The following is a 24,970-nucleotide window of genomic DNA, read 5'->3' on the forward strand; positions in this document are numbered from 1 at the left end:
TGCCCTTCTCTGATGTAAATCACCCTCTACCCTCCACCTCTTACTAACTTCATGACTGTGCATTGACACCTTATTGACTTCATTGGCATAATAGCTTTTATTTGACCATGGTAGGATCTCTTGTTGCCTAGAGGGTTACCATGGGGATGATCAACAATGGAGAACCTGAGACCCAGGAACTTCAGAGGTTAGATGTCCTCCTCTGCACACACAGAGATGGGGGCCTAGGAGCTTTCGCTCTGGGCCATAGCATGTGAAACAAGCCATGTTCACCCCCTATAGGGATGTGCAAGAATGGTACCTCCCCAGCTGGAGGATCGAGCCAAAGTACTCGACTAAAGTGCTCATTGGGAACTGGCTGGAAGAAAGGAAGAAGGTAAGTTTGGGGGAGGAGGAATAGAAAGCCAAAACAAAGGCATGAGGGAGGGGAAAGAAGAAGGAGGAAGACTTCCAGGAAGCATCACCTCCAAACCTGGAGCCATAATGTGGGAAACCCATGATTAAAACCACCCGTGGATTTTGTTCTACTCCTAAGCTGCTCCCTGCAGCTGCTTCAGAGACTGGGAAAGTGGTGCTCTGGGAGACACAGGTTGCAATACTATAGACAGTTTCCTGAAAGTAAACTCCATTGGACACAATAGGACTTACTTCTGAGTAGACATGCCCAGGATTGCTACTTTAAGCCTTACAGGTGGTGCAGTGGTGATGTTTGAAGGGCAAGAGCTCTTCATGACAACGCCCATTGTCACATCCCAGTCTGTCCCCCTGTAGCCATGCCCACAGGGGGTACTAGGCAGTACCAAGCATTTGGTTTTTGGGTTGCGTTCCTATGCACACTCTTGAGATTAAGCCCATTAAAGACAGTGGATCTTTCTTCAGAGTAGACAAATATAGGCTGATGTGGTCAGTCTCTTGGTCCTTCAAAAAAGAATTAGGAGCCTACAACCCAGACCATCTCCTGGGGGACTGGCATGGTGCCAGGCTTGGGATGTGGGAGAAGACTGCACCAGGCACATTGATTTTTTTTTAAGCCAGTACACCTCCAAATACCAGTTTGTGGACTGCACAAGTGCAAGGGGAGGACTGGTGCCTTCATGCCTTGTGTACGGCTTTCCAAGAGGCATTGGTTGGCCTCCTTGGGAAGCAGGAAAGTGGACTTTGGGCTGGGACTCCATCCAGGACAAATTACTGTCTCTCCGCACTGAGAAATTGCAGTAACTGATTAAATCTGTACATGCTCAAATACGGTCCCCTTCCTTACTGCACATGTTCCAAAGCAGAGGATGAAACCCACCCAGTTCAATGGAGCTTGCTCCCAACTTGCAGAAGCACAATTTAACATAAAAGGAAGACAAGGCAGTGAAGTGAGAGAGACAAGACAGAGCTGGCCCCTGAGTGCTGGGCCTAGCTTAGTAGTGGCCCTCTCAACCCCTCTTCCCTCATTTCCTTCACCTAGAACAACACCCTTCCCTTCTCAACCTCAGGTCCAGAGGTGGGCTATGCCTTTCCTTTTCCTGTGTGCAGTGGGTGCTGCCAGGAAGGTGAGATGTGCCCGGGGTAAGTTAAGGTCATGCTCGAGTGTGGGTGCCTTTTAGTGGCAGCCAGGGATATTGCAGGCTCTCCTTTAAAAGTGCTCAACCCAGATGGCCTCCATCCAAGTCAGCCAAGGTAGCTGTGGCTGTCCAACAAAGGGGTCTGGTAGGAGAGAAGTTGCACCTCCTGCAGAAGAAGCCATGGATCTGTGCTGTGCTGCCTACTGGCTGGGCCACACACCTGATTCTTACTTCCCATTCCCAATGCAAGTCACACCTGCTGAAGCTGCTATTGGTTGGGAGGGAGGGGGACGGATGCTGCTTCTGTCTTTCCGTCCTGTGAAGTTAATTAGAGGTTGAGGGTAGGGGGTGCTTTACATCAGGCATAGGAGAAAGGGTAAAAGACCCTCTCCCAGACAATGGGCTCTTACATGGTCAGCTTCTACTTAATGCAAAAGACCACATTTGCCAGGCCAGGAATTTGCTCACAGCCTTCTAGGCAAGTAGATAATCCATGGGTGGTGTTGTTCCTTAGTAAGTAAGTAAGTAAGTAAGTAAGTAAGTAAATAAATAAATAAATAAATAAATAAATAAATGCCATTGGTTTGAATTATCTTAGTTCATAAGAGAAAATGGGGAACCCAGCAAGAGCGTCTACAGACGAGACTATGTTCGTTTCCCAATGGAGGTTCCAGACAGAACCGTGATGAGGAGGATGAAGAAGAAACTGGATGTAAGTGGATAGCAGTGGGGGCGTGTGGGTAAGCTAGGTGGGGACTGCTAGACTAGGGTATTTGCATTCTGAACAATTGTGTCCTGGTCAAATGCATCTCAGTTCCTGGCATCCCTGGATATTCACATCTGGGGTATTTCAAAAAAAAAAAACCCACTATAACTGGATAACAAACTATAACTGGGAAACAAATCCCATGTGATATATCAGGCATGGCCAAACCACAGCTTGCAGGGCACATGCAGTTCTTTGACATATAGTACGTTGGCTGAGCTCCTGTAGGCATCAAAATTGACATATAAATAAATAAATAATTTGCGAGCTTTACAATTATTTCCTGGGTATAAAGTGAGAGTCTACAGGATTAAAACGTAAGTATAAAGCTCCTGGTGAGTAAATATATTTAAGTATGTAGTTGGTGGTTGGCAACCTTCAGTCTCGAAAGACTATGGTATAAGCCTACAGCACCTGGTATTCCCAGGTGGTCTCCCATCCAAGTACTAACCAGGCCTGACTCTGCTTAGCTTCCGAGATCAGACGAGATCAGGCATGTGCAGGGTAACAATTGCTGCATATTTAAGAATGTAAATGCTTTTTAAATAATGTGTCTCTCAAATATCTGAAGTTTCTCATATGCGGCTCTTATGTTAAGTGAGTTTGGCCACCACTGTTGTATATCCTACATTAGAACATAAGAACAGCCCCACTGGATCAGGCCATAGGCCCATCTAGTCCAGCTTCCTGTATCTCACAGCGGCCCACCAAATGCCCCAGGGAGCACACCAGATAACAAGAGACCTCATCCTGGTGCGCTCCCTTGCATCTGGCATTCTGACTTAACCCATTCCTAAAATCAGGAGGTTGCGCATACACATCATGGCTTGTACCCCATAATGGATTTTTCCTCCAGAAACTCGTCCAATCCCCTTTTAAAGGCGTCTAGGCTAGACGCCAGCACCACATCCTGTGGCAAGGAGTTCCACAGACCGACCACGCGCTGAGTAAAGAAATATTTTCTTTTGTCTGTCCTAACCCGCCCAACACTCAATTTTAGTGGATGTCCCCTGGTTCTGGTATTATGTGAGAGTGTAAAGAGCATCTCCCTATCCACTCTGTCCATCCCCTGCATAATTTTGTATGTCTCAATCATGTCCCCCCTCAAGCGTCTCTTTTCTAGGCTGAAGAGGCCCAAATGCCGTAGCCTTTCCTCATAAGGAAGGTGCCCCAGCCCCGTAATCATCTTAGTCGCTCTCTTTTGCACCTTTTCCATTTCCACTATGTCTTTTTTGAGATGCGGCGACCAGAACTGGACACAATACTCCAGGTGTGGCCTTACCATCGATTTGTACAACGGCATTATAATACTAACCGTTTTGTTCTCAATACCCTTCCTAATGATCCCAAGCATAGAATTGGCCTTCTTCACTGCCACCGCACATTGGGTCGACACTTTCATCGACCTGTCCACCACCACCCCAAGATCTCTCTCCTGATCTGTCACAGACAGCTCAGAACCCATCAGCCTATATCTAAAGTTTTGATTTTTTGCCCCAATGTGCATGACTTTACACTTACTGACATTGAAGCGCGTCTGCCATTTTGCTGCCCATTCTGCCAGTCTGGAGAGATCCTTCTGGAGCTCCTCACAATCACTTCTGGTCTTCACCACTCGGAAAAGTTTGGTGTCGTCTGCAAACTTAGCCACTTCACTGCTCAACCCTGTCTCCAGGTCATTTATGAAGAGGTTGAAAAGCACCGGTCCCAGGACAGATCCTTGGGGCACACCGCTTTTCACCTCTCTCCATTGTGAAAATTGCCCATTGACACCCACTCTCTGCTTCCTGGCCTCCAACCAGTTCTCAATCCACGAGAGGACCTGTCCTCTAATTCCCTGACTGTGGAGTTTTTTCAGTAGCCTTTGGTGAGGGACCGTGTCAAACGCCTTCTGAAAGTCCAGATATATAATGTCCACGGGTTCTCCCGCATCCACATGCCTGTTGACCTTTTCAAAGAATTCTATAAGGTTTGTGAGGCAAGACTTACCCTTACAGAAGCCATGCTGACTCTCCCTCAGCAAGGCCTGTTCGTCTATGTGTTTTGAGATCCTATCTTTGATGAGGCATTCCACCATCTTACCCGGTATGGATGTTAGGCTGACCGGCCTATAGTTTCCCGGGTCCCCCCTCTTTCCCTTTTTAAAAATAGGCGTGACATTTGCTATCCTCCAATCTTCTGGCACTGTGGCCGTTTTGAGGGACAAGTTGCATACCTTAGTCAAGAGATCTGCAACTTCATTCTTCAATTCCTTAATAACCCTTGGGTGTATGCCATCAGGGCCCGGTGACTTATTGATCTTTAATTTATCAATGAGGTCTGAAACATCTTCTCTTTTAACCTCTATCTGACTTAACTCCTCGGTCAGGAGGGGCCGTTCGGGCAGCGGTATCTGCCCGAGGTCTTCTGCCGTGAAGACAGATGCAAAGAACTCATTTAATTTCTCTGCCATCTCTAAGTCTCCTTTTATCTCCCCTTTCCCTCCCTCACCATCCAGAGGGCCAACCGCTTCTCTGGCGGGTTTCCTGCTTCTAACATATTTGAAGAAGCTTTTATTATTCCCCTTAATGTTGCTGGCCATGCGTTCCTCATAGTCTCGCTTGGCCTCCCCTATCACCTTCTTACATTTCTTTTGCCACAGTTTATGTTCCTTTTTATTCTCTTCATTAGGGCAAGACTTCCATTTATGGAAGGAAGCTTCCTTGCCCTTCACAGCCTCTCTAACTTGGCTGGTTAGCCATGCGGGCACTCTCCTGGATTTAGTGGAACCCTTCTTTCTTTGCGGTATACACCTCTGCTGGGCCTCTATTACTGTTGTTTTAAGCAGCCTCCATGCACTCTGGAGAGACTGGACTCTTTTTACCCTCCCTTTCAACCTCCTTCTAACCAGCCTCCTCATTTGAGGGAAGTCCGCCCGTCGGAAGTCAGACTCTTCCTCTTTAGGAAGAGGAATCCTAAACCTCTTATCCCAGTCCTAACCCTTCCTTTGCATTTGAAAAATAAAAAAATGCATCTAATATAAATATGCATCTATTGGGACACAAATGTCCCGGATGCAACAAGAACGGGTGCAGATGTCCAATACCAGGATGCATTTGACAGGACACAGTTGTCCAGGACGAATTGATCCTGTCACTGGGGACTGCTGATGTCCAGAAGCATCACCCCTCAAATTCAGGAGTCAGGCCGATCTCGGAAGCTAAGCAGAGTCAGGCCTGGTTAGTATTTGGCTGGGAGACCGCCTGGGAATACCGGGTGCTGTAGGCTTATACCATAGTCTTTCGAGACTGAAGGTTGCCAACCAACCAACCAGGTTGGGCAACAACCAGGAGTTCATGCCTGTTACTTGATCCACCCAGGCTCCTGTCCTCCTATAGGAGATTCATGCAGGACCAGGCAGTGATGGCAGCTCCACTTCTTCAAATCCTCATAAGAAAGAAATCCCCTGGTGGATCAGGCCCATCTGGTCCAGCATCAAGCATCCCACAGTGGTCAACCAGATTCCTCTGGGAAACCTGCAAGCATGAGATGTAGTCAATCCCCTCTCCTGCCCTTGCTCTCCTGAACTGACTTCCAGAGGCAATACTAGCTCTGAAGTTGGAGATTTCACATGGCTATTGATGGACTTATCCTCCATGGATTTGTCTAATCCTTTTTTTTTTTTTAAAGCTGCCTATGAACTTTCCTTCTCATAGATAAATGGGGGTGGGATGCAGCAGCAGCTCCCCTTTCTCTTGTCCTTCAAGAGTGGGTAGGGTAAAGAAGGTGCCACTCTCAAAAATCTCTTCATCAATGCAGAGGGTGGGAAGCGGCACCACTGGGAAGTTTAGGGGCCCCAATATTCCATGTGGGGCACCCAATGAAAGGTTTTTCTTCAGGGACCTCAGCATCCAGAAACTACCAGAAGTCAAATTAAAATCAGCAAATTGGATTTTAGGGTTTGCCAAGAAAGTACATCCTGACCCATCATGAAGAACCAAGCCACCGAAACTTGGTAACACAGTATGATGACCAGTACATGAGACATGGCTACAACCCCATACTACCTCCACTTCGCAAATGGAATCGACACAAGATGGCTTGGGTTCCAGAGAAATCAGACTACCCAATTGTTGGTAGGTGTTTGTGTATCACGACAGCATGACAAAGTGACCTTGGTTGTGGGGTACTAGCATGGGAGGTTGGAAGCACTGGCATTCCTGGAGGGGAGGGCAAAACGCTAAGTTAAGCAGGCTCCCCAATGCTGGTGGAAGGCAGCCCTCTCTCTTTCTAAAACCTTTATTGGCATATCAACACAACACAATTAACACTTACTTTACAATTGTCGTAACAATTTGCATAACAACCCAACAATTTAAAACAAAATACCAGAATTATTTAAATTCTGACAATGTTATTTTAAGAATATCGGATAAATAACCAGCAACAGCTGCAGTTAAAGAGTCACAAACATCACTCATGAACCTGGAGAGAGTAATATCAGAAGGGGTTAGGTCAGAGGAAATCCAAGAATTTAGGTAATGATTATGAATGTCAAGGTGTACTGGACAAAGAAAGAGTATATGAAACAAAAAATCAGGCGACTCATGACAGAAGAGACAGAGCCTTTTCTCCCGTGGAATGTTAAAAAAACGGCCTGAATGAACTGCCGAGGGGAAAATATTAAAACGAGCTAACATAAAGGCTCGCCTATGTAACGGGTTGGTTAATGTATAAAAATAATTTGATGCATGATTAAAAGATGGGGCCAAGCCAAAAGAAAGAGGGGAACAAATAGGGTTAAGATTAATACTTAGATAATTGAATTCAAATGCTAAGAGCTTGTCTTTTATCAATGAATATGCTCTTGTAAGACATATCTGCCAAGGATTCTAATGAGAGATCAAGAGAAACAAGTTTATTTTCTATCAACCGAAACCAAAAAGAAGAATAAGAATCTCTTAACAAATCATATAAAAAGGAACCTGAATGAGAGTTTAAAAACAATTTAAGCCAATATTTAAAGGTGAGTAACCAGGCTGTAGTTGTTGGTAAATGAATACCTAATTCTAGGATAATTGTGGAGACACGAATTAAATTTGGGATCCCTAGAATTCTGCGAAAAAAAGATGCTACAATCTGGTCAATATCCTTATTAATTGCTTTAATCCAAATTGGAGCACCATAGAACAAATGAGAAAGAATTTTGGACTGAAAAATCTGGATAGCAGCGGGAACATACTGATTACCTTCATTGTAAAAAAATTTAATATTGCTTTAAGTTGGGGGGAAAGAGACAAAATGATAGCTTTCTTATGAAGAGACCAAGAAAGTTTATAATGAAAAATAAGACCTAAATATTTATAAGGCTGGACTTGTTTGTATATGTTTGGACCTATCGTCCATGTTATAGGTGACCAAGAGTGGGAAAACACCATAATTTGAGTTTTGTTCAAATTAATTGTTAGGTCATTAAGTGTACAGTACTCCTGAAATGTAGCCAAGATGCAGCGAAGTCCCAATTTAGTTAAGGATAATAGTACTGCATCATCTGCACATAAAAGAGTAAAGACAGGGACCCCATTTAAGATCGGAGTAGAATGAGTAGAAGAAGAAAGAAAAGAAGGTAAATCGGATAAAAATAAATTAAATATTAAAGGAGCAAGAATACAACCCTGGCGAACACCATTGTGAATAGGGAATCTGTCAGTGAGAGTATTAGAATTTGGAATCCGAACCTGACAAAAATTCTGGGAATGTAATTGGCGTGGAAGGCAGCCCTTCCCCTTTGCCTTCGGAACCAATGGTGGCTGTGAAAGCAAAGCCAGCATTGGCTCTGAAGGCGAAGGAGAGGGACTGCCTTCCACCAGCACTGGGGAGCCTGCTCAACTTAGCGTTTTGCCCTCCCCCCCTCCAGAAACACCAATGGTTGGAACATCTGATCAAGCACATTGACTCTGTTTAGGACTGTCATCCTCTGCCCTGACAGAGGGGAGTCAAAAACTATTGTTTTGCCCATTGCAGCATGTTCTCCATGTTGGGAAAATCAGCCCCTATTACAGTTCTCCCATAGTGTTCTCTTTTGCAGCAACAGAAGAGAAGGAAGCTAAGGAGCAGATTCATCAGATATGGTTCCAAAACATTCATTCAGATTTCTTCCTAGGGATCGGGATTCCAAATTAGTCTTTTTTTTTTTTTTTAATCTCAGTGATGCTTCATGAAAAAAAACAAACCTTGATGTGATTGTTATATGTGTGATTTCATCAAAATACTTCTAGTGCAGTGCTTATCAGTGTGCCTTTGCATTGATCAACAACCACAGAAACATAATCTGAATGTTTCGGGATATAGACTTAAACCTGTCCTGTTCCTCCACCACCACCACCACCACCAGAAACTGAGAACATCCTCCACATGACAGCCTAGAGATATCTATGGATAGTTGTCATGTCCCCTCTTAACCCTCTTTTCTCCAAACTGAACTAGCCCAAGTCATCCTACCTTTGTAGGGCACAGTCTCCAAACTCCTCAATATCCCAGTGTCTCTGCTTCAGTTTGTCAATATTCCTTTAAAAGTGTAGCACACAATATTCCAGGTGGGGTCTGACTACACTGCAGATAACTGACCCTTTCCACGTGCAATAATGGAACCCTCTGTCTCATTCAAACCATGTGATTTTAAAAGGATAAGGGCAGGTTAACCCATTTCTGCCCAGCCCACGGGTAAATATTTGATCCCTGTTGCATGTATGCAATGTTGGGCAGAAATGACTTAATTGCATTCATCCCATTCTTATATTGGATAGAGGCCCCCTCTTTTCCCAGTCCACTAATGTTTCCCTAGCTTAAACATGTGCATGCCCCCACATCAATCATTGAATCATGTAGTTGTAAGGGGCCACATGGTCATCTAGTCCAAACCCCCTACCTGTAGCAGGAAATCTTCCTAGATCATTTCCTCCTAAAGCATGTGTCTGTCGAGTCTCTTCTTGAAGATCTCCAGTGAGGGAAAACCCACCACCTCCCTTGGCAATCTGTTCCACTGCCAAACTGCCCTGACCGTTAAAATTTCTTCCTGAAATCCAACCAGAATATCCTCATAAGTTAACTTCAACAGATAACCATGAGAATCACCATGATGAATCGGATGAAAAATCTGACTGGGCTAACTGTGCAGAGAGGTACCTTTTAAGCTGGTGTCCTCTTATATGTAGCAGGGGGAGAGCAACTGTCCCTCTTCACCTCAGCAAGGCATTTTTTTCAGTGGTTGTTGCTGGTGTCTCTTCTATTTTTGTTTTAGCATGTGAGTCCTTTGGAGACAGGGAGCCATATATTGATTATTTAGATGTAAACCGCTTTGGGAACACTGTTTTGAAAAGTGGTATATAAATATTTTTAATATAATATAAAAATCCATTTAGGTTTTGTCTCCAAAAATGACTTCTGGGGCCCCTCAAACAGAGCACAACAGTGATGACCATCCCTGGGTCTTATTCTTCATTATCTGGTACTCCAATCCTCTCTGATTAAACAAAAATTGACATTTGTGACTTTCAACCTCCTTTCCTCTTTTAGAACCCCCCACCAACTATGGACTGTTTGAGCACCTTCTCAAAAAGTGGAACCAGCAAGAGCAAGGCTTGATGAACAGCGTGTACACCGTATCCTATACCAAGCCCCTCATTTCTGCATATCCTGAGCGTCAAAGACCCGACACCACTCGCATCCCCAAAGTCAACCAGGCTCAGTGGCTGCCCAGAACCCTTGAAGGATACGGGTAAAATGGTGTGGGACAGCTCAGCTGCCATGCAACAGCTGATTGAAGGCAGCACTTTTACCCAACCCTCGTCCAAAAGGAATGTTCTGTGTCCCGTTGTAAGAAAACGCAGTTGGCCCACATCTTACATGCAATAGATTCGCACAAGCTCATGTTGCCTTGCTCTTTTCTTTTTTCTTTGCAAACTTTATGTTTATTTTATTCTGCTTACAACATGTTACATTCTCTGTGTGTGTGTGTGTGTGTGTATATATATATATATATATATATATATATATATATATATATCAGTCAGGGCTTTTTTTCTAATGGAACGCGGGGGGACGGAGCACCTTTTTGCAGGGGCCCCTCCCCTTTGGAGGCATTCCAGGGGGGGAGCAAAACAGAGGCATTCGCTGGATGGGTGCTGGGGGGTGCAGGGTGGGCAAGCGCCTGGCCTCTGCCTGACCGCACAATGACCCCCTCCTGCCCCCATCCCCAAGCTCTCGCCTGAGCCCAGCCCACCTCCCCTCCCCCCCCGGGGCTTGCTTCCCCGCGCAGCTTCCAAGCCGGTGGAGGGTGCGGGGGACACGCACCGACGCCGAGGAGGAGGACGGACAGCCAGCCAGCCAGCCAGCCAGGGAGGCGGGCTGCGGCACCTACGGAACGCCGAGGTACTGGCTTGGCGGAGGAGGAGGGGAAGGAAGCTGGCTGGTGCAGCCTCCGTGCCAATCTGCAGCACAAGCCTAGGCATGTCCCGCCCCCTTAAGCAAGCCAGCCAATCAGCTGGCAGCAAAGCCCTGTTGCCGGCTGATAGGGGGGGACAGCCTGGCAATTATTGCTAGCGCGCCACAGAGGCGCACTAGCAGCTCATTTTACTAAATTCAGGTTTGGGGTGGAATCTCATAGGCTCAAAGAGCCCAAAGGAGGGGAGGGGTCTTAGATCTTCCCAAATTCTCCTCTGTCCAGAAGGGTTTGCTGACTCTCTCCTTTACTTAGCAGTCCAAGGCAGTGGTGAGATGGATGGCACCAACATCATAATGGGGTCCTTCTCTCCCTGCCTCATATCCAAAGCATGCAGCTCATCTGAATGACCCATGATAGTGGCTTGGGGGGCCAGGAGGGCAGGTGGAATGGGGGCAGAAAGGGGCAAAATGTGGCAGGGGAGGGCAGTGACAGCCAAAAAAGTTTCTGGAGCTCAGGTCTGTTAGGCTTCCCAATGTGGAACCTAGGCCTACTGCTTGGTAGACCTGTCCCCCTGGTCAACCCAGGCTCTGTCTTTCACTCTGCGAAGCCAGCTGAGATCCTAGGAAATTTACAGCTCCTTTGGCTCCTGGGCCCCCTTTTTGACCCTAGACTGAGGTATGACGTGCCCCCTGCACTCCTCTCTCAGAGGCTCTGGATGTGGCTGCATCAAGGCAGATGCAGAAACGGGAGCCAGCTCCTTTCCTAGGCTGTTTGCAAGCCTGCTGCTTTTTTTCTGCTCCAAGTGCAGCTTTCCTCGTCACTGTATCTATATATCACAAAAAGTTGCACCCATTACACTCTGACCGGCACCAAGCTGCCAAAGAGGTATTGCCAGAAGGAGGTGGCAAAGTCATCCTTCAAACAGCACCTATGTACCTTTCGCGCTAATTAGCACGCTTATTTTAGGGGGAGCTGGACACTTCACACAGGGCAGCTCATCCATGCTTTATTTAGAACATGTCACAAATTTGCGCGTGCACATCGTGCCCCACAAGTCGCTGCAGGCAGCATGATGTTCCATTTAGCACCGAGCGAGATGCACATGGAGGTTGCTCTACTTAGGTCCCAGCTGCCCACCCCCCACCACTGCCACAGCTGCTAATGAGGATTGTCAACCTCACCACCCTGTTTGCAGAATTAGGGGCATTTTGATGATCTGCTAGGGAGGCATGAACAGGGGAGAAGTGTGGGTGGTATAATACTGGGGGCGTGCTATCGTCCTCCAGACCAGAAATCGGATGGGGACCTTGAAATGAGGAAACAGATCAGGGAGGTGACAAGGAGGGACAGGGTTGTAATCATGGGGGACTTCAATTATCCTCATATTGACTGGGTCAATTTGTGTTCTGGTCACGATAAGGAAACCGGATTTCTTGACGTGCTAAATGACTGTGGCTTAGAGCAGCTAGTCACGGAGCCCACCAGAGGACAGGTGACTCTGGATTTAATATTGTGCGGTATGCAGGACCTGGTTAGAGATGTAAACGTTACTGAGCCATTGGGGAACAGTGATCATGCTGCGATCCGTTTTGAAATGCATGTTGGGGGAAAAATACCAGGCAAATCTCTAACAAAAACCCTTGACTTCCGACGGGCAGACTTCCCCCAAATGAGGAGGCTGGTTAGAAGGAGGTTGAAAGGGAGGGTAAAAAGAGTCCAATCTCTCCAGAGTGCATGGAGGCTGCTTAAAACAACAGTAATAGAGGCCCAGCAGAGGTGTATACCGCAAAGAAAGAAGGGTTCCACTAAATCCAGGAGAGTGCCCGCATGGCTAACCAGCCAAGTTAGAGAGGCTGTGAAGGGCAAGGAAGCTTCCTTCCGTAAATGGAAGTCTTGCCCTAATGAGGAGAATAAAAAGGAACATAAACTGTGGCAAAAGAAATGTAAGAAGGTGATACGGGAGGCCAAGCGAGACTATGAAGAACGCATGGCCAGCAACATTAAGGGGAATAATAAAAGCTTCTTCAAATATGTTAGAAGCAGGAAACCCACCAGAGAAGCGGTTGGCCCTCTGGATGGTGAGGGAGGGAAAGGGGAGATAAAAGGAGACTTAGAGATGGCAGAGAAATTAAACGAGTTCTTTGCATCTGTCTTCACGGCAGAAGACCTCGGGCAGATACCGCTGCCCGAACGGCCACTCCTGACCGAGGAGTTAAGTCAGATAGAGGTTAAAAGAGAAGATGTTTCAGACCTCATTGATAAATTAAAGATCAATAAGTCACCGGGCCCTGATGGCATCCACCCAAGAGTTATTAAGGAATTGAAGAATGAAGTTGCAGATCTCTTGACTAAGGTATGCAACTTGTCCCTCAAAACGGCCACGGTGCCAGAAGATTGGAGGATAGCAAATGTCACGCCTATTTTTAAAAAGGGAAAGAGGGGGGACCCGGGAAACTATAGGCCAGTCAGCCTAACATCCATACCGGGTAAGATGGTGGAATGCCTCATCAAAGATAGGATCTCAAAACACATAGATGAACAGGCCTTGCTGAGGGAGAGTCAGCATGGCTTCTGTAAGGGTAAGTCTTGCCTCACGAACCTTATAGAATTCTTTGAAAAGGTCAATAGGCATGTGGATTTGGGAGAACCCGTGGACATTATATATCTGGACTTTCAGAAGGCGTTTGACACGGTCCCTCACCAAAGGCTACTGAAAAAACTCCACAGTCAGGGAATTAGAGGACAGGTCCTCTCATGGATTGAGAACTGGTTGGAGGCCAGGAAGCAGAGAGTGGGTGTCAATGGACAATTTTCACAATGGAGAGAGGTGAAAGGCGGTGTGCTCCAAGGATCTGTCCTGGGACCGGTGCTTTTCAACCTCTTCATAAATGACCTGGAGACAGGGTTGAGCAGTGAAGTGGCTAAGTTTGCAGATGACACCAAACTTTTCCGAGTGGTGAAGACCAGAAGTGATTGTGAGGAGCTCCAGAAGGATCTCTCCAGACTGGCAGAATGGGCAGCAAAATGGCAGTTGCGCTTCAATGTCAGTAAGTGTAAAGTCATGCACATTGGGGCAAAAAATCAAAACTTTAGATATAGGCTGATGGGTTCTGAGCTGTCTGTGACAGATCAGGAGAGAGATCTTGGGGTGGTGGTGGGCAGGTCGATGAAAGTGTCGACCCAATGTGTGGCGGCAGTGAAGAAGGCCAATTCTATGCTTGGGATCATTAGGAAGGGTATTGAGAACAAAACGGCTAGTATTATAATGCCGTTGTACAAATCGATGGTAAGGCCACACCTGGAGTATTGTGTCCAGTTCTGGTCGCCGCATCTCAAAAAAGACATAGTGGAAATGGAAAAGGTGCAAAAGAGAGCGACTAAGATGATTACGGGGCTGGGGCACCTTCCTTATGAGGAAAGGCCACGGTGTTTGGGCCTCTTAAGCCTAGAAAAGAGACGCCTGAGGGGGGACATGATTGAGACATACAAAATTATGCAGGGGATGGACAGAGTGGATAGGGAGATGCTCTTTACACTCTCACATAATACCAGAACCAGGGGACATCCACTAAAATTGAGTGTTGGGCGGGTTAGGACAGACAAAAGAAAATATTTCTTTACTCAGTGTGTGGTCGGTCTGTGGAACTCCTTGCCACAGGATGTGGTGCTGGCCTCTAGCCTAGACGCCTTTAAAAGGGAATTGGACAAGTTTCTGGAGGAAAAATCCATTACGGGGTACAAGCCATGATGTGTATGCGCAACCTCCTGATTTTAGAAATGGGTTATGTCAGAATGCCAGATGCAAGGGAGGGCACCAGGATGAGGTCTCTTGTTATCTGGTGTGCTCCCTGGGGCATTTGGTGGGCCGCTGTGAGATACAGGAAGCTGGACTAGATGGGCCTATGGCCTGATCCAGTGGGGCTGTTCTTATGTTCTTATGGGTGAAATCACTATTGACACCAATTGCACTCCCGTTTGCTGCAAGGTACTTTTGGGGGAAGGGGCAGTTGGGGTAGCGGCTGCAATTACATTTCTGGAAATTGCAGCTGCTGGCAAGAACCTTCCCCCCTCCCCACAAAGCCCTAGAACAGGGGTCTCCAAACTTTATGGCTAGAGGGCCACATTAAATATCTGGCACAGCATTGAGGGCCAGAAAAATTTTTAAATATAAAATTTAAATAAATGCATTAGAGATTAAACTTTGATGAATGAATAAATGAATGAATGGGCTCAAATTTCCAGGAATTCTCCAAGCACTGACAGAAATAAAGCACACACTTAAATGGACTCCCATTCCCCCACGTCCCAAGCAGCTTACTTAAATATGCAGGAATAAGCATCGTAAGAACCAGGAAACATCTGAAGCATGATCTAAGGGCTGGGGAAGCATGTTGTGAGGCCATAGGGGCCTCCCTTTCCCCAGAAGGCCTTTTAAGGCCTTCAGAGGGCACCAAAAATTACTTACAATTTTTTAGGAAAACTAGGAAGTGATGTTTTTAGGCCCTCAGAACACCCTCCGGACATGATCAGAGCACAGCCCTGGTTGTGTTTGGTCCAGAGGCTTGCAAAAGGAACCAGAGAGTGACTGTGGGCCACACAGAGGCTCACCGCAGGCTGCACCTGGCCCCCGGGCTGTAGTTTGGAGACCCCTACCCTAGAATAAGGCTAAGAAGCATTGTCCTCACTGTTGACTGAAGAGAAGACACAAAGGTTGCCATGGGTGTCTTGATGCATCGGCTGTGCTGTGGAAGCCCTGGAGAATAGGGGCCTGGTGTGCTGCTACACCTCTGAGGTCTACTGCTGAATTGACACCATAGAGACCTGGTTGAAGGCTTTATTCACCACCCCCTTTTAGATTCATTGCCCTTGCTCTGATCTGGCTTCTGATATCATCATGAAGCCAGACTCAGGCGAGTGCAATGTTTTCTGCCCTCATTCTAAGACAGTGGTTCTTAGCCTGAGGTCCATGGATGGACTTTTTATTGGGGGGGGGGGGATTCCCAGGAGATCATCAGCTTCCCTGTCCTACCTGCCCTATTAAATCTCTACCCAACCAGATGTCAGTGTGGTTGCTGGAATCCACCAGTGTCAGCCTAGAGGCTGATAATCCTAAGTCCTTCCAGCACTAATGGCAAAGGAAACTGCTAGTTCATCCTCCCATGGCATTGTATTAATATAAATGTACAGGGTAATGTGGCACAGGATACTGCCATGCACAACCAGGTAACATATAATTGTAATTGTTGCCATGTTATGACATCTAAAATGGTTTCCACTGATAGGAATTAAAGGAAGTGTACTCTGCCATTATGATCATGGGCCTCTCTCCTCCTTGACATTGGGCCATGGTGTGTTTCAAGAGAGAAATGTTGTTTTTTCAATGTTCATGAGCTGTCCGGAGCAAATGGTGCTGAAACCTTACAGGAGCTAGAAGTTGCTGCTCTTGTTCAGTGGTCTTCAAACTGGAGATTGCTGCATGCCGGGAAAGGCTTCCCCAGTGCTAATAGGATTACCATTCCACCCAGGAGCCACTGTCCCATGTCACTGATCTCCTCAAACCAAGCCCTGGCCAGCTATTTCTGTCAAGAAATTTGGGCACAATGGCTGCTGGAGCAACAGAAGCAGCTAGCCATGGTGTGTTTTTGGGGAGATCGACCATGCAGAACATCAGCTTATAATATAATAATATAATAATATACAGTATTTATATACCGCCTTTCTTGGTCTTTATTCAAGACTTTATTCAAGGCGGTTTACACAGGCAGGCTTACTAAATCCACGCAGGGATTTTTACAAATTGAAAGAAGGTTCTCTCTTTCAAGAACCACCACATTCAAGCTGTTACACTCTGATCTGGTTTAACATTCTGGCCTCCATCCTCCCACGCTCCGAGCAGATGGAACAGCTCAGCTGCAGCTTGCCAGCTGCTTCAAGGTCGCACGGTGCCGGTGGCCTCGAACTGGCGACCTTGTGGATGTTAATCTTCAGGCAAATGGAGGCTCTACCCTCTAGACCAGACCTCCTGCCCCAGACCAGACCTCCTGCCCCAGCTTATCAGAACATCAGCAGAACGGTAAGCACTGTTCACCTGGGGGACGGGTCCAGCCTGTGGGCCAGGGTATGGAGAGCCCTGCTCTAGGACATGGGCTAAACCACAACCCATGAGCCAGATCTGGTGTGCCAGAATAATGTTGCCAGGCACAGCGCGGCAGTGGTGAAGTCTTACAATTCCACACCACAGCCAGCAGTTTTCGCACCTGATCTACACACAACCACACACCGGTCAGAAGCTTCCCCAGAAAGTCACCGCAGAAGGCTCTGTGGCAGACCAGAAAGCTCTGCGGAGGAAGCAACTGACCGTTGGATGGCTGGGTGAAGATCAGGTGCAAAAACTGCTGGCTGCAATGCAGAAAGGTAAGGCTTCACCACCGCCATGTCATGCCATGCCATGCCACACCTCATTGCCTGGAATCATTATTCTGATGCACCTTGGGCCACGGTTTGGAGACCACTGCTCTAGGAGGATTCCTGCTATAGGCAGGGCGTTGGACTAGATGACCTTGTGGGTCACTTCTATGATTCTGTGGAAAAAAACTCCCCTTTCCTGCCATCTCATCCCTTGTTTCTGAAAGTCACTTTGCACGTCAGTGTTATGGTCATTCCAAAGAGTAATTGGCTCAGAAATTGGCGGATCACCATGCTGCCAAAGCACATTGCTGTGGGGAGGCTGCCCTTCAAACGTACACTAGAGCTTTGGAACCTGAGAAGAAAAAACAGGGCAAGACTGCCTCTGAGCATCCTGCAGATTGACAATCACCACTGAGCGCATGCAAGAGCTTTGGAGCCCATCCGGGCCGCACACAAACGCGAAAACATTTTTTATGAAAGTGTGTCTAGGTGCATCTCGGATCACGTTGACTTTGGAGAGCATTCCTGTGACTGGAGCATTCGCAGTCTAGCTTGAAGGCATTGCTATGACAACCCTCCATGTCTCCAACAGCCCTTAGCACTCGGAAGGACACCTTCATGGTGAACTCATTATGAATAATTTCTGCAGGAGGGCCCTGGCATTACATTTCAGAATGATTGTTCGTGTAACACGACCAGCAACCATCCTGGGGAGTTAGTTTGCGAGAAAAGGCTGCGTTTGATTTCATCAATAAAGCAGCCGGCAGCAGGGTTGGAATTGTCTTCGGTCAGATCTTGTGTCCCAGTGGTTGACCTGCAACAGAGGCGGAAATGACCAGATATTGCAAGACCTGCAATGTTCCACATCCCTGAGGCCCAACTAGACATAACAGGGCAATCACAGACCCATACCTGGAAATACTGTTGTGAAAGAACCTGAGTGTGCAAAGAGTCACAGCAGGAAAGCCAGAACATTAATACTGGTAGTCTGATATATGTGTTTAATATGTGTGTTTATAAATGAGCAACTGGTTAAAATCCTATCAGCAAGTTCTTCGTTTTCTCTCCACAAGCCAGCACAGTGCAGTGGTTCCGATGTGGAACTTAGGCCTGGGAGATCCTGGTGTGACTCTCTGCTCAGCCATGAAGCTTCTTGGGTGACCTTGGGCCAGTCACTCTCTTTCAGCCTCACCTACCTCACAGGGTTGTCGCGAGGACACAATGAGGGATAGAATCATGTATACCACCCTGAGCCCCCTGGCGGAAGGGCAGGATAAATATGTGAAAAAATAAAATAAATAAGGTGCAAACCTAGCCTCACTTTCCTGGGAGTAAGCCTCACTGAACACAATAGGACTTACTTCTGAATAGACCTGCTTAGGATTGAGCCCTAAATGGGTTGAACTTCCGTTTAATGAAAACTGAGCCTTCGGGAAGGAGCATGGATTCTCCATGAATAGGGCTGAAGCTCTTCCTGGTTTGTTTGTTTTTTCCCCAGTACATGATGGAAAAGATGAAATAATAACAGAAATTCCTGGAGGCCCTGCTAAAATAGCAAAGATGGCTTTCAGGAGTCACCTAGAGGTTCATGCTGATTCAGGGAGATTCCAGGTCATTGCTGGAAGGTTGGCAACCCTCTCCTTTAGGGAGGTATATCCCCCCCCCCCCCCGCATCCAGAATGCTTTAATTACAGGGGGCAGAGAGTGCTCAACCCCATGCCTTTCAGGATGGCCTATTTAGCACCTATATATGACTAAACTGGGAAGAATCAGGGGATGTGGTTTGTAGAGTTCTTTAAGAACCCCTTATCCTTCACCCTCAACATTTGATCGCCGCACAGCTGTCTTGTGGCTACAGCAGTGGGCAGTGTCTGCTCCATTTATGGAAACAAACATCAATTTTCTTTATGAAATGAAGTGCATGGTTAAGGGGAGTAAAACCCCTGCTGCCACTAACCCTTACTTTGATCTGCTCCATTGCTCTAAGCCAGTGTTTCTCAAAGTGTGCTCCTAGCAGCCATGGGACTCCCCGAAACCCCATCAGGGGCTCCACGAGCATAGGTGGCCGCCATCTTCCCCTGCCTAATTTTCTCATCCATCCCTCTTGCCTCCCCTGTTTGTGGCTCTCATTCCCCTCCTCTTCCTTGGTATTTAGTACTGGGTTTGGTGCTGTGCCACTCCATGTATGTGGTGGTACTCTGGCTCTCCCTAAGACTTTTCACATGTACCGGCAAGGCTCCCCAAGACACCATTCAAGAGTGGAAAGGGCTCTAGAGACTGAAAAGTTTGAGAACTTCTGCCTCCTCTGGTGAAACAGTCAGGCTGGAGACATTTGATGGATACAAGGAAACACAATGGACATAATTGATCCACAGAACTCACTGCCACAGAGGTGGGATGACATTCACTGCCCTGAGCAATTGTCTTCCACTGACCTCTGGTGCAGGAAGTGAACCAATTTGGGGAGAAAATTGTTTGAAGCACTGGAGCGCATTGAGAGAAGAGAGGGCGAAGGGATGGTTTCACATGCACAGTTTCAAAAAAGTTGGATCCCCTCACCACCCTACATGTGAATGGGACAAGCCCGTGAATAAAACATACACACCTACATTCACCTATTTGCACCAGACATGTCTATAAGTCAGTGGTTCTCAAACTCTCTAGGAGAGTTTGAGAGCCACTAAGTTCTTGCATGGGCGGGAGGGGGGAGGCAGCAGGGGTGGGGGGAAGGCAGCGGCGCAATCCCCAGGATTGCGCTGCTCAGGGGGGCTTCAGGGGCTTGGGTACACGTACTTCCACACTAAAGTGGAAGTGGAGCGCGATCGCTCCGCATCTACTTTCACTGCTACGGGGAGCCCTGCTGCAGGTCACGCCAGGCTCCCCGCACCCCTGGGAGGCTGCAGCAGCTTGGGTACGTGTACCCAAGCCCCTGCAGCCCCCCCTGAGCGGCACAATCCTGAGGATTGCGCCGCTGCCTCCTCCCTGCCTCCAGGCTGCCCCCACCCCTCAAGGGGACAGGGCCCAGGGCCCGCAGGCTGGGGTGTTGCGATGCCCCAGTTTGAAAAGCCCTGCTATAAGTGACCACAAGAGGGCCTTGAAAATTTTACAGCTGCCATTGTGCCTTGTAGAATTAATTCTGGCATCAGCTTTAAAAAACAAAAACAAACCTGCAACATTTCCAGCTGGTTCTCCGTCGGGCATACAGCCTAGATCCAGTGCTGGTGAAATGGTGCAGGCCTTCCCTCCGGTGTTGCTTACCCACTGGGTGCTTCAGTGAGCTTTCAGGCACATTTGTGACACCCTAGGCTGCAACAGCAGTCACCGCTCCAGTGTAAACCAAAAATAGAACTGTGCCAAAATGCAGTTGGCCATAAGCTACTGTGTGGTGGCCAGCTAGGACAGCTGTCGGGGTGGGTGGCATAGAAGAGGCGGGTGGCATAGAAGTCAGAAAACCTGGGAAATAAGAAATAAGAATGCTGTCAGGACAAAAACCTCCAGGATCTGTGTATAGGCAAATCTTTCCTGTTCCATTCTCTACTGTTCCTTTAGTTCTGCCCTGTATTCCAGTCTCCTAAATTCCTGGTTCAAGGAAAAGTCCAACCACATGCTCGCTGGTAGTCCAATTTTGCCCAAAGGAAACCAAAATGTTTGCAATACTGAAAAAACATGAGAAGTTCCATTAGGGATCCACCAGGTCAGGCACCAGTTGCAGGCCCACACCTGTCAGCGTTCCCACCCTGTTGAAGCCGAAAACAGTACCACAGGACAACCGAGAGGAGATTCCAGTTGGACTTCAGGAAGTTATTCTTGAAGGTCAGGGCAGCTCAGCAGTGGAACAGACTGCCAAGGCAGATGGTGGATTCTTCTTCCCTGAAGCAGTGGCCCAGCAGGCACCTGCAGGAGGTGCTCTAGGAGGAGTTCCTGCTACAGACAGGGGGTGGACTAGATGACCTTTTGGTTCTCTCTGATTCGATGTCTAACTGCTTCTGTACCTTTGTCTCCAGTTACAAATGAGACTGTCCCCCAAAGGTCACTGCATAATTGCTTGACCTCTAGAACAGTGATTTCCAAACTTTTCAGCACCAGGACCCACTTTTTAAAACAACACTCTATTGGGACCCACCTAGCTTTAAGAGACTTAAAAAAATCTAGAAGTTATTTATTTATCAAAAAAAGATCCATTTCTTTTAATGACTCAGCCCTAATGAATTTCAATGAATGCTCTCCTTCCTTTCCCACTTTTCCTCAAAAAAATTAAATAAAAAACGCAAAATCTTTTTTTAAAAATTCTTTATTAGGAGGCATCAACTAACAGCCCGGAGCTGCGGGACCTGGTGGCTCCACGGAGGGCTGCCGACGGATCCAGCGCCTCCCATGCTACCATGGGAGACTCCCCGGGAGAAGGGGACAATCATCCCTGTCCCCCGGGTAAGGGAAGTAGCTCCGCAATGGGGCTACTCACTTTAGTGGCGACTGTTTGGTCGCCACCAAAGTAAAGGCACTTGTGTAGGGCGAGCAGCCCTACCCAAGCGACTTGGATCCTGCAGAGCTTGGCTCCGTGGATCCGCCTCTCCCCTGCCCCCGACACTCCTCCACCATGCCCCCCCAGCCACGCCTCCATCTCCCGCTCCACGGTCCGGCAGTCCAGGAGACCAACAAGCCGCAGAGCCTGGGCGCCCGCCACGCGCTGGCTCAGCACCAGCCGGACCTCAGCCAGCTCCGGCGGGAGCCCAGTGGTAAGCCCCACATGCCTTACGGCATGTTTGCGACTGTGGTCCACACTGCGGAGATGCGGCACGCACCACAGGATCAGGCTGTAAGGCTGCATTCCTAACCTCACTTTCCTAGGAGTAAGTCCCATTGAACACAATAGGACTTACTTCAGAGTAGACATGGTTAGGATTGTACCCTAAGACACATTTATCTCTCTATATTTACACATGCTTGCAAACTGCAAGAGCTCAGCTCCTTGTAAACTGCAGAAGCTTTGCTCTCTGTAGGGCAATTGGCTCCTACAGTTTGCAAGATAATTGCTATTTGCTCTGCAAAGAACTCAGCTCCTGCAGTTTGTGAACTAACTACTGAGCTATATTACAGGACAGTTAGCAGCTATCTTCCAAACTCCAGGAGCTGAGCTGTTTACAGAGTAATTGGCAACTATCTGGTTTTTGAACAGTATCCGGGCTTGAGGCAATTTGCTATCTGATCTTGCCATCACCTGTCTTTACATTGGAAGCTCTGTTCAGCACTTTACAACCCACCAAAAATCAGGTCACAACCCAACAGTGGGTCTGGGCCCACAGTTTGGGAAACACTACTCTAGAACAGGGGTGTCCAAACATTTTGGCAGGGCCACATCATTTCTCTGATACTGTGTCAGGGGCTGGGGAAAAAAGAATTAATTTAAAATTTAAAATTTGAATAAATTTACATAAATGAATATATTAGAGATGGAACTTACATGAATGAATGAAGGTCTTGAAGTAACTCAAGGCCCAAGGCCAGACTTTCCTTCGCTGCCACTGCTGCGTCACAGACGCGAAACAGCAAGTTGTGGAGGTAGCCCTTGCCCCACAGCTCAGGTGAGAAGTCAAACAGTCGTTCACTTGCTGACAGCAGTTGCGTCGGGCCAGCACGGGCTCCAACAAGTCTCTGGAGGGCTAGAGGCTCATTGGAGACTGGGGGCTCCCCGAGGGCCTGATTGAGAGCCCCCGAGGGCCGCAAGTGGCCCCCGGACCGGGGTTTGAGCACCCCTGCTCTAGAGGATGTTTCCATTGACCAGAGGGAGGGTAGGAGGTGCTTCCACAGTCTGGACACATAACTGGACCACAAACCACTTGGACATGAAACTAAGAAGCCTTTTACTGCATCACCAACCTGATGGGAAAGAATGATTTTATATCTACTGAAATATGACCTGAGAACCATTTATACACCAGAGTAAGGTACACCTGTGGCAGACATTCTGTCTAGAACACTGCTAGCTGGAAAGATTGTGAAAAGGGAAGGAGATCTAGAGATGCAAGTACATCCGATACTAACGAACTTTCCAGTCACTGAGGAGAAGCTGGATGAAACGAGACACAGAATGGGGAAAGACAGCTGCGCAGAAGTTGTTGAAGATTGTAAAAGGAGGTTGGTTCAAAACCAAATCTCAAAGATTAGGAAAAATGAAAGACTCCCAAATTGTCAAAGAGGAATCAACTTAAAAAGAGATGAGTGTCAGGCAGGAGGTTTGACACAATGGAGCCAATGACACAAGAGACATGCCAGAAGTATTTGCTCATTGTGGGCCACCACACCCCACTCTATGGTCCTCCATGTACTTCAGCATCTGTTCGCTCCCAGGCTTTCTGAAAATTAGTTTTGATCTAGCAGCAAATGGGTTGGTCAGACATCACCAACCCAAGGGTGATGTCTTGTAGGACCAAGAAGGGTGTAGGACCAAGGAGAGAGAAAGGAAGGTAGTTCAGTAGTTGGCAACCTTCAGTCTCGAAAGACTATGGTATTGTGCTCTGAAAGGTGGTTCTGGAACAATGTCTAGTGTGGCTGAAAAGGCCGATTTGGGAGTGACAATCCCTTCCACACTGGGAGCAAGTGCAGTCTGTCCCTGGTCTGTCTCCCTGGCTATGGGCCTTCCTTCTTTGCCTCAGTCTGTTGGCCAAGTGTCTCTTCAAACTGGGAAAGGCCATGCTGCACAGCCTGCCTCCAAGCGGGCCGCTCAGAGGCCAGGGTTTCCCACCTGTTGAGGTCCACTCCTAAGGCCTTCGGATCCCTCTTGCAGATGTCCTTGTAGTTCAGCTACCTTATAAAACCAGGGAAGTGGTCAAGTGCCTGACCAGGAGAGGATGTGTGCATAGCATCCCCCCAGTATGCTGCCCCTCCCCAGCCCAGCACCTGGCCCGGCCCTGGGGTAGCAGGAACCTACAGACAAATGAAGAATCAGCCTGGAGGTAATCCATCCATCTCTCATCTATCCCCCCGTTTCTCTAGGAAAAACCAAAGACTCCAGACTCTTTAAGGAGAGAAGAACATCTATTTATAAATTCAGTGATACTGGCAGTTTGAAACTGCCCCCATGCCTATCAAAAGCGCTTTTGGAAAATATAAACCAGGCATCGTGTAGTCTTACAGGGAGCAATACATTAAATTGGACAGTAAAGCGGTTCACCAAGAAGGTCAAAGCAAGCAAAACCATTGCTTTCTGTCTGTATTTCCTCCAAGGATCCATTGCATGAGCGGGGGGGGGGGAAATCCTCCTTCCCTGCGTCACAGACTTTGGACAATCCTGTCATTCGGGGTGTCCCCAAAAGAGATTAGGAGTTCTCTGTGCTGTGATCTGAATTAGTCTTTGCTTCTCTTTGCTCACCAGTGCCATTTTGTCTCGGGCAAGTTTGTAATAGCTTCCAAGTTCCTCTGAAAGGATTCCAGACCCACAGTCAAACAAATCTGGGGGGCTAGGATCATAAAAGCTCACTCAGTACTGCCAGCGACCCTCATCCCACTCCTTTCCAATGTGCCAGTAGCAGCATCCAGATGGCTAATTTCCTAGAGGCCTCTGTATGCCCTCCCTCCCTCCCTGGCATGGCTACAGTAACATCCCAGGAACCAGGGCACCTGGGAACAGAGGTGGCATCCAAGGTTGGTCAGGTGAGGCATTGGCTGCATTCCCACATCCATCAGGGGCCCACCTGACTAGGCCAAACATTAGTACTGGTACAAAAAGTAGTATCTGATCTGCTGTTATGTTATGGTGGAAGCAGGTGGGTGGCCCAGTATAGGCCATTGGCCTAGGGAGCCCTTCAACCAGGTGCCAGCACT

The 24,970-nt window shown here is 47.7% G+C and overlaps 1 protein-coding gene and 1 pseudogene across 1 annotated transcript; one reads left to right on the plus strand and one right to left on the minus strand.

Annotated features, from left to right (window-relative positions):
• The first annotated feature begins 265 nt into the window (after nt 1-265).
• On the plus strand, nt 266-10,111 carry CFAP107 (cilia and flagella associated protein 107). Its single transcript, XM_066637882.1, has 4 exons — nt 266-376; nt 2,152-2,265; nt 6,257-6,434; nt 9,874-10,111. The coding sequence occupies exons 1-4, from the start codon at nt 266-268 to the stop codon at nt 10,077-10,079; spliced, it is 609 nt and encodes a 202-aa protein (XP_066493979.1). The 3' UTR covers nt 10,080-10,111.
• Nucleotides 2,722-2,841, minus strand: LOC136661005 (5S ribosomal RNA; annotated as a pseudogene).
• Nucleotides 10,112-24,970: the final 14,859 nt, after the last annotated feature.

The sequence above is a fragment of the Tiliqua scincoides genome, chromosome 9, assembly GCF_035046505.1.
Source record: "Tiliqua scincoides isolate rTilSci1 chromosome 9, rTilSci1.hap2, whole genome shotgun sequence".
Classification (NCBI taxonomy): Eukaryota; Metazoa; Chordata; class Lepidosauria; order Squamata; family Scincidae; genus Tiliqua; species Tiliqua scincoides.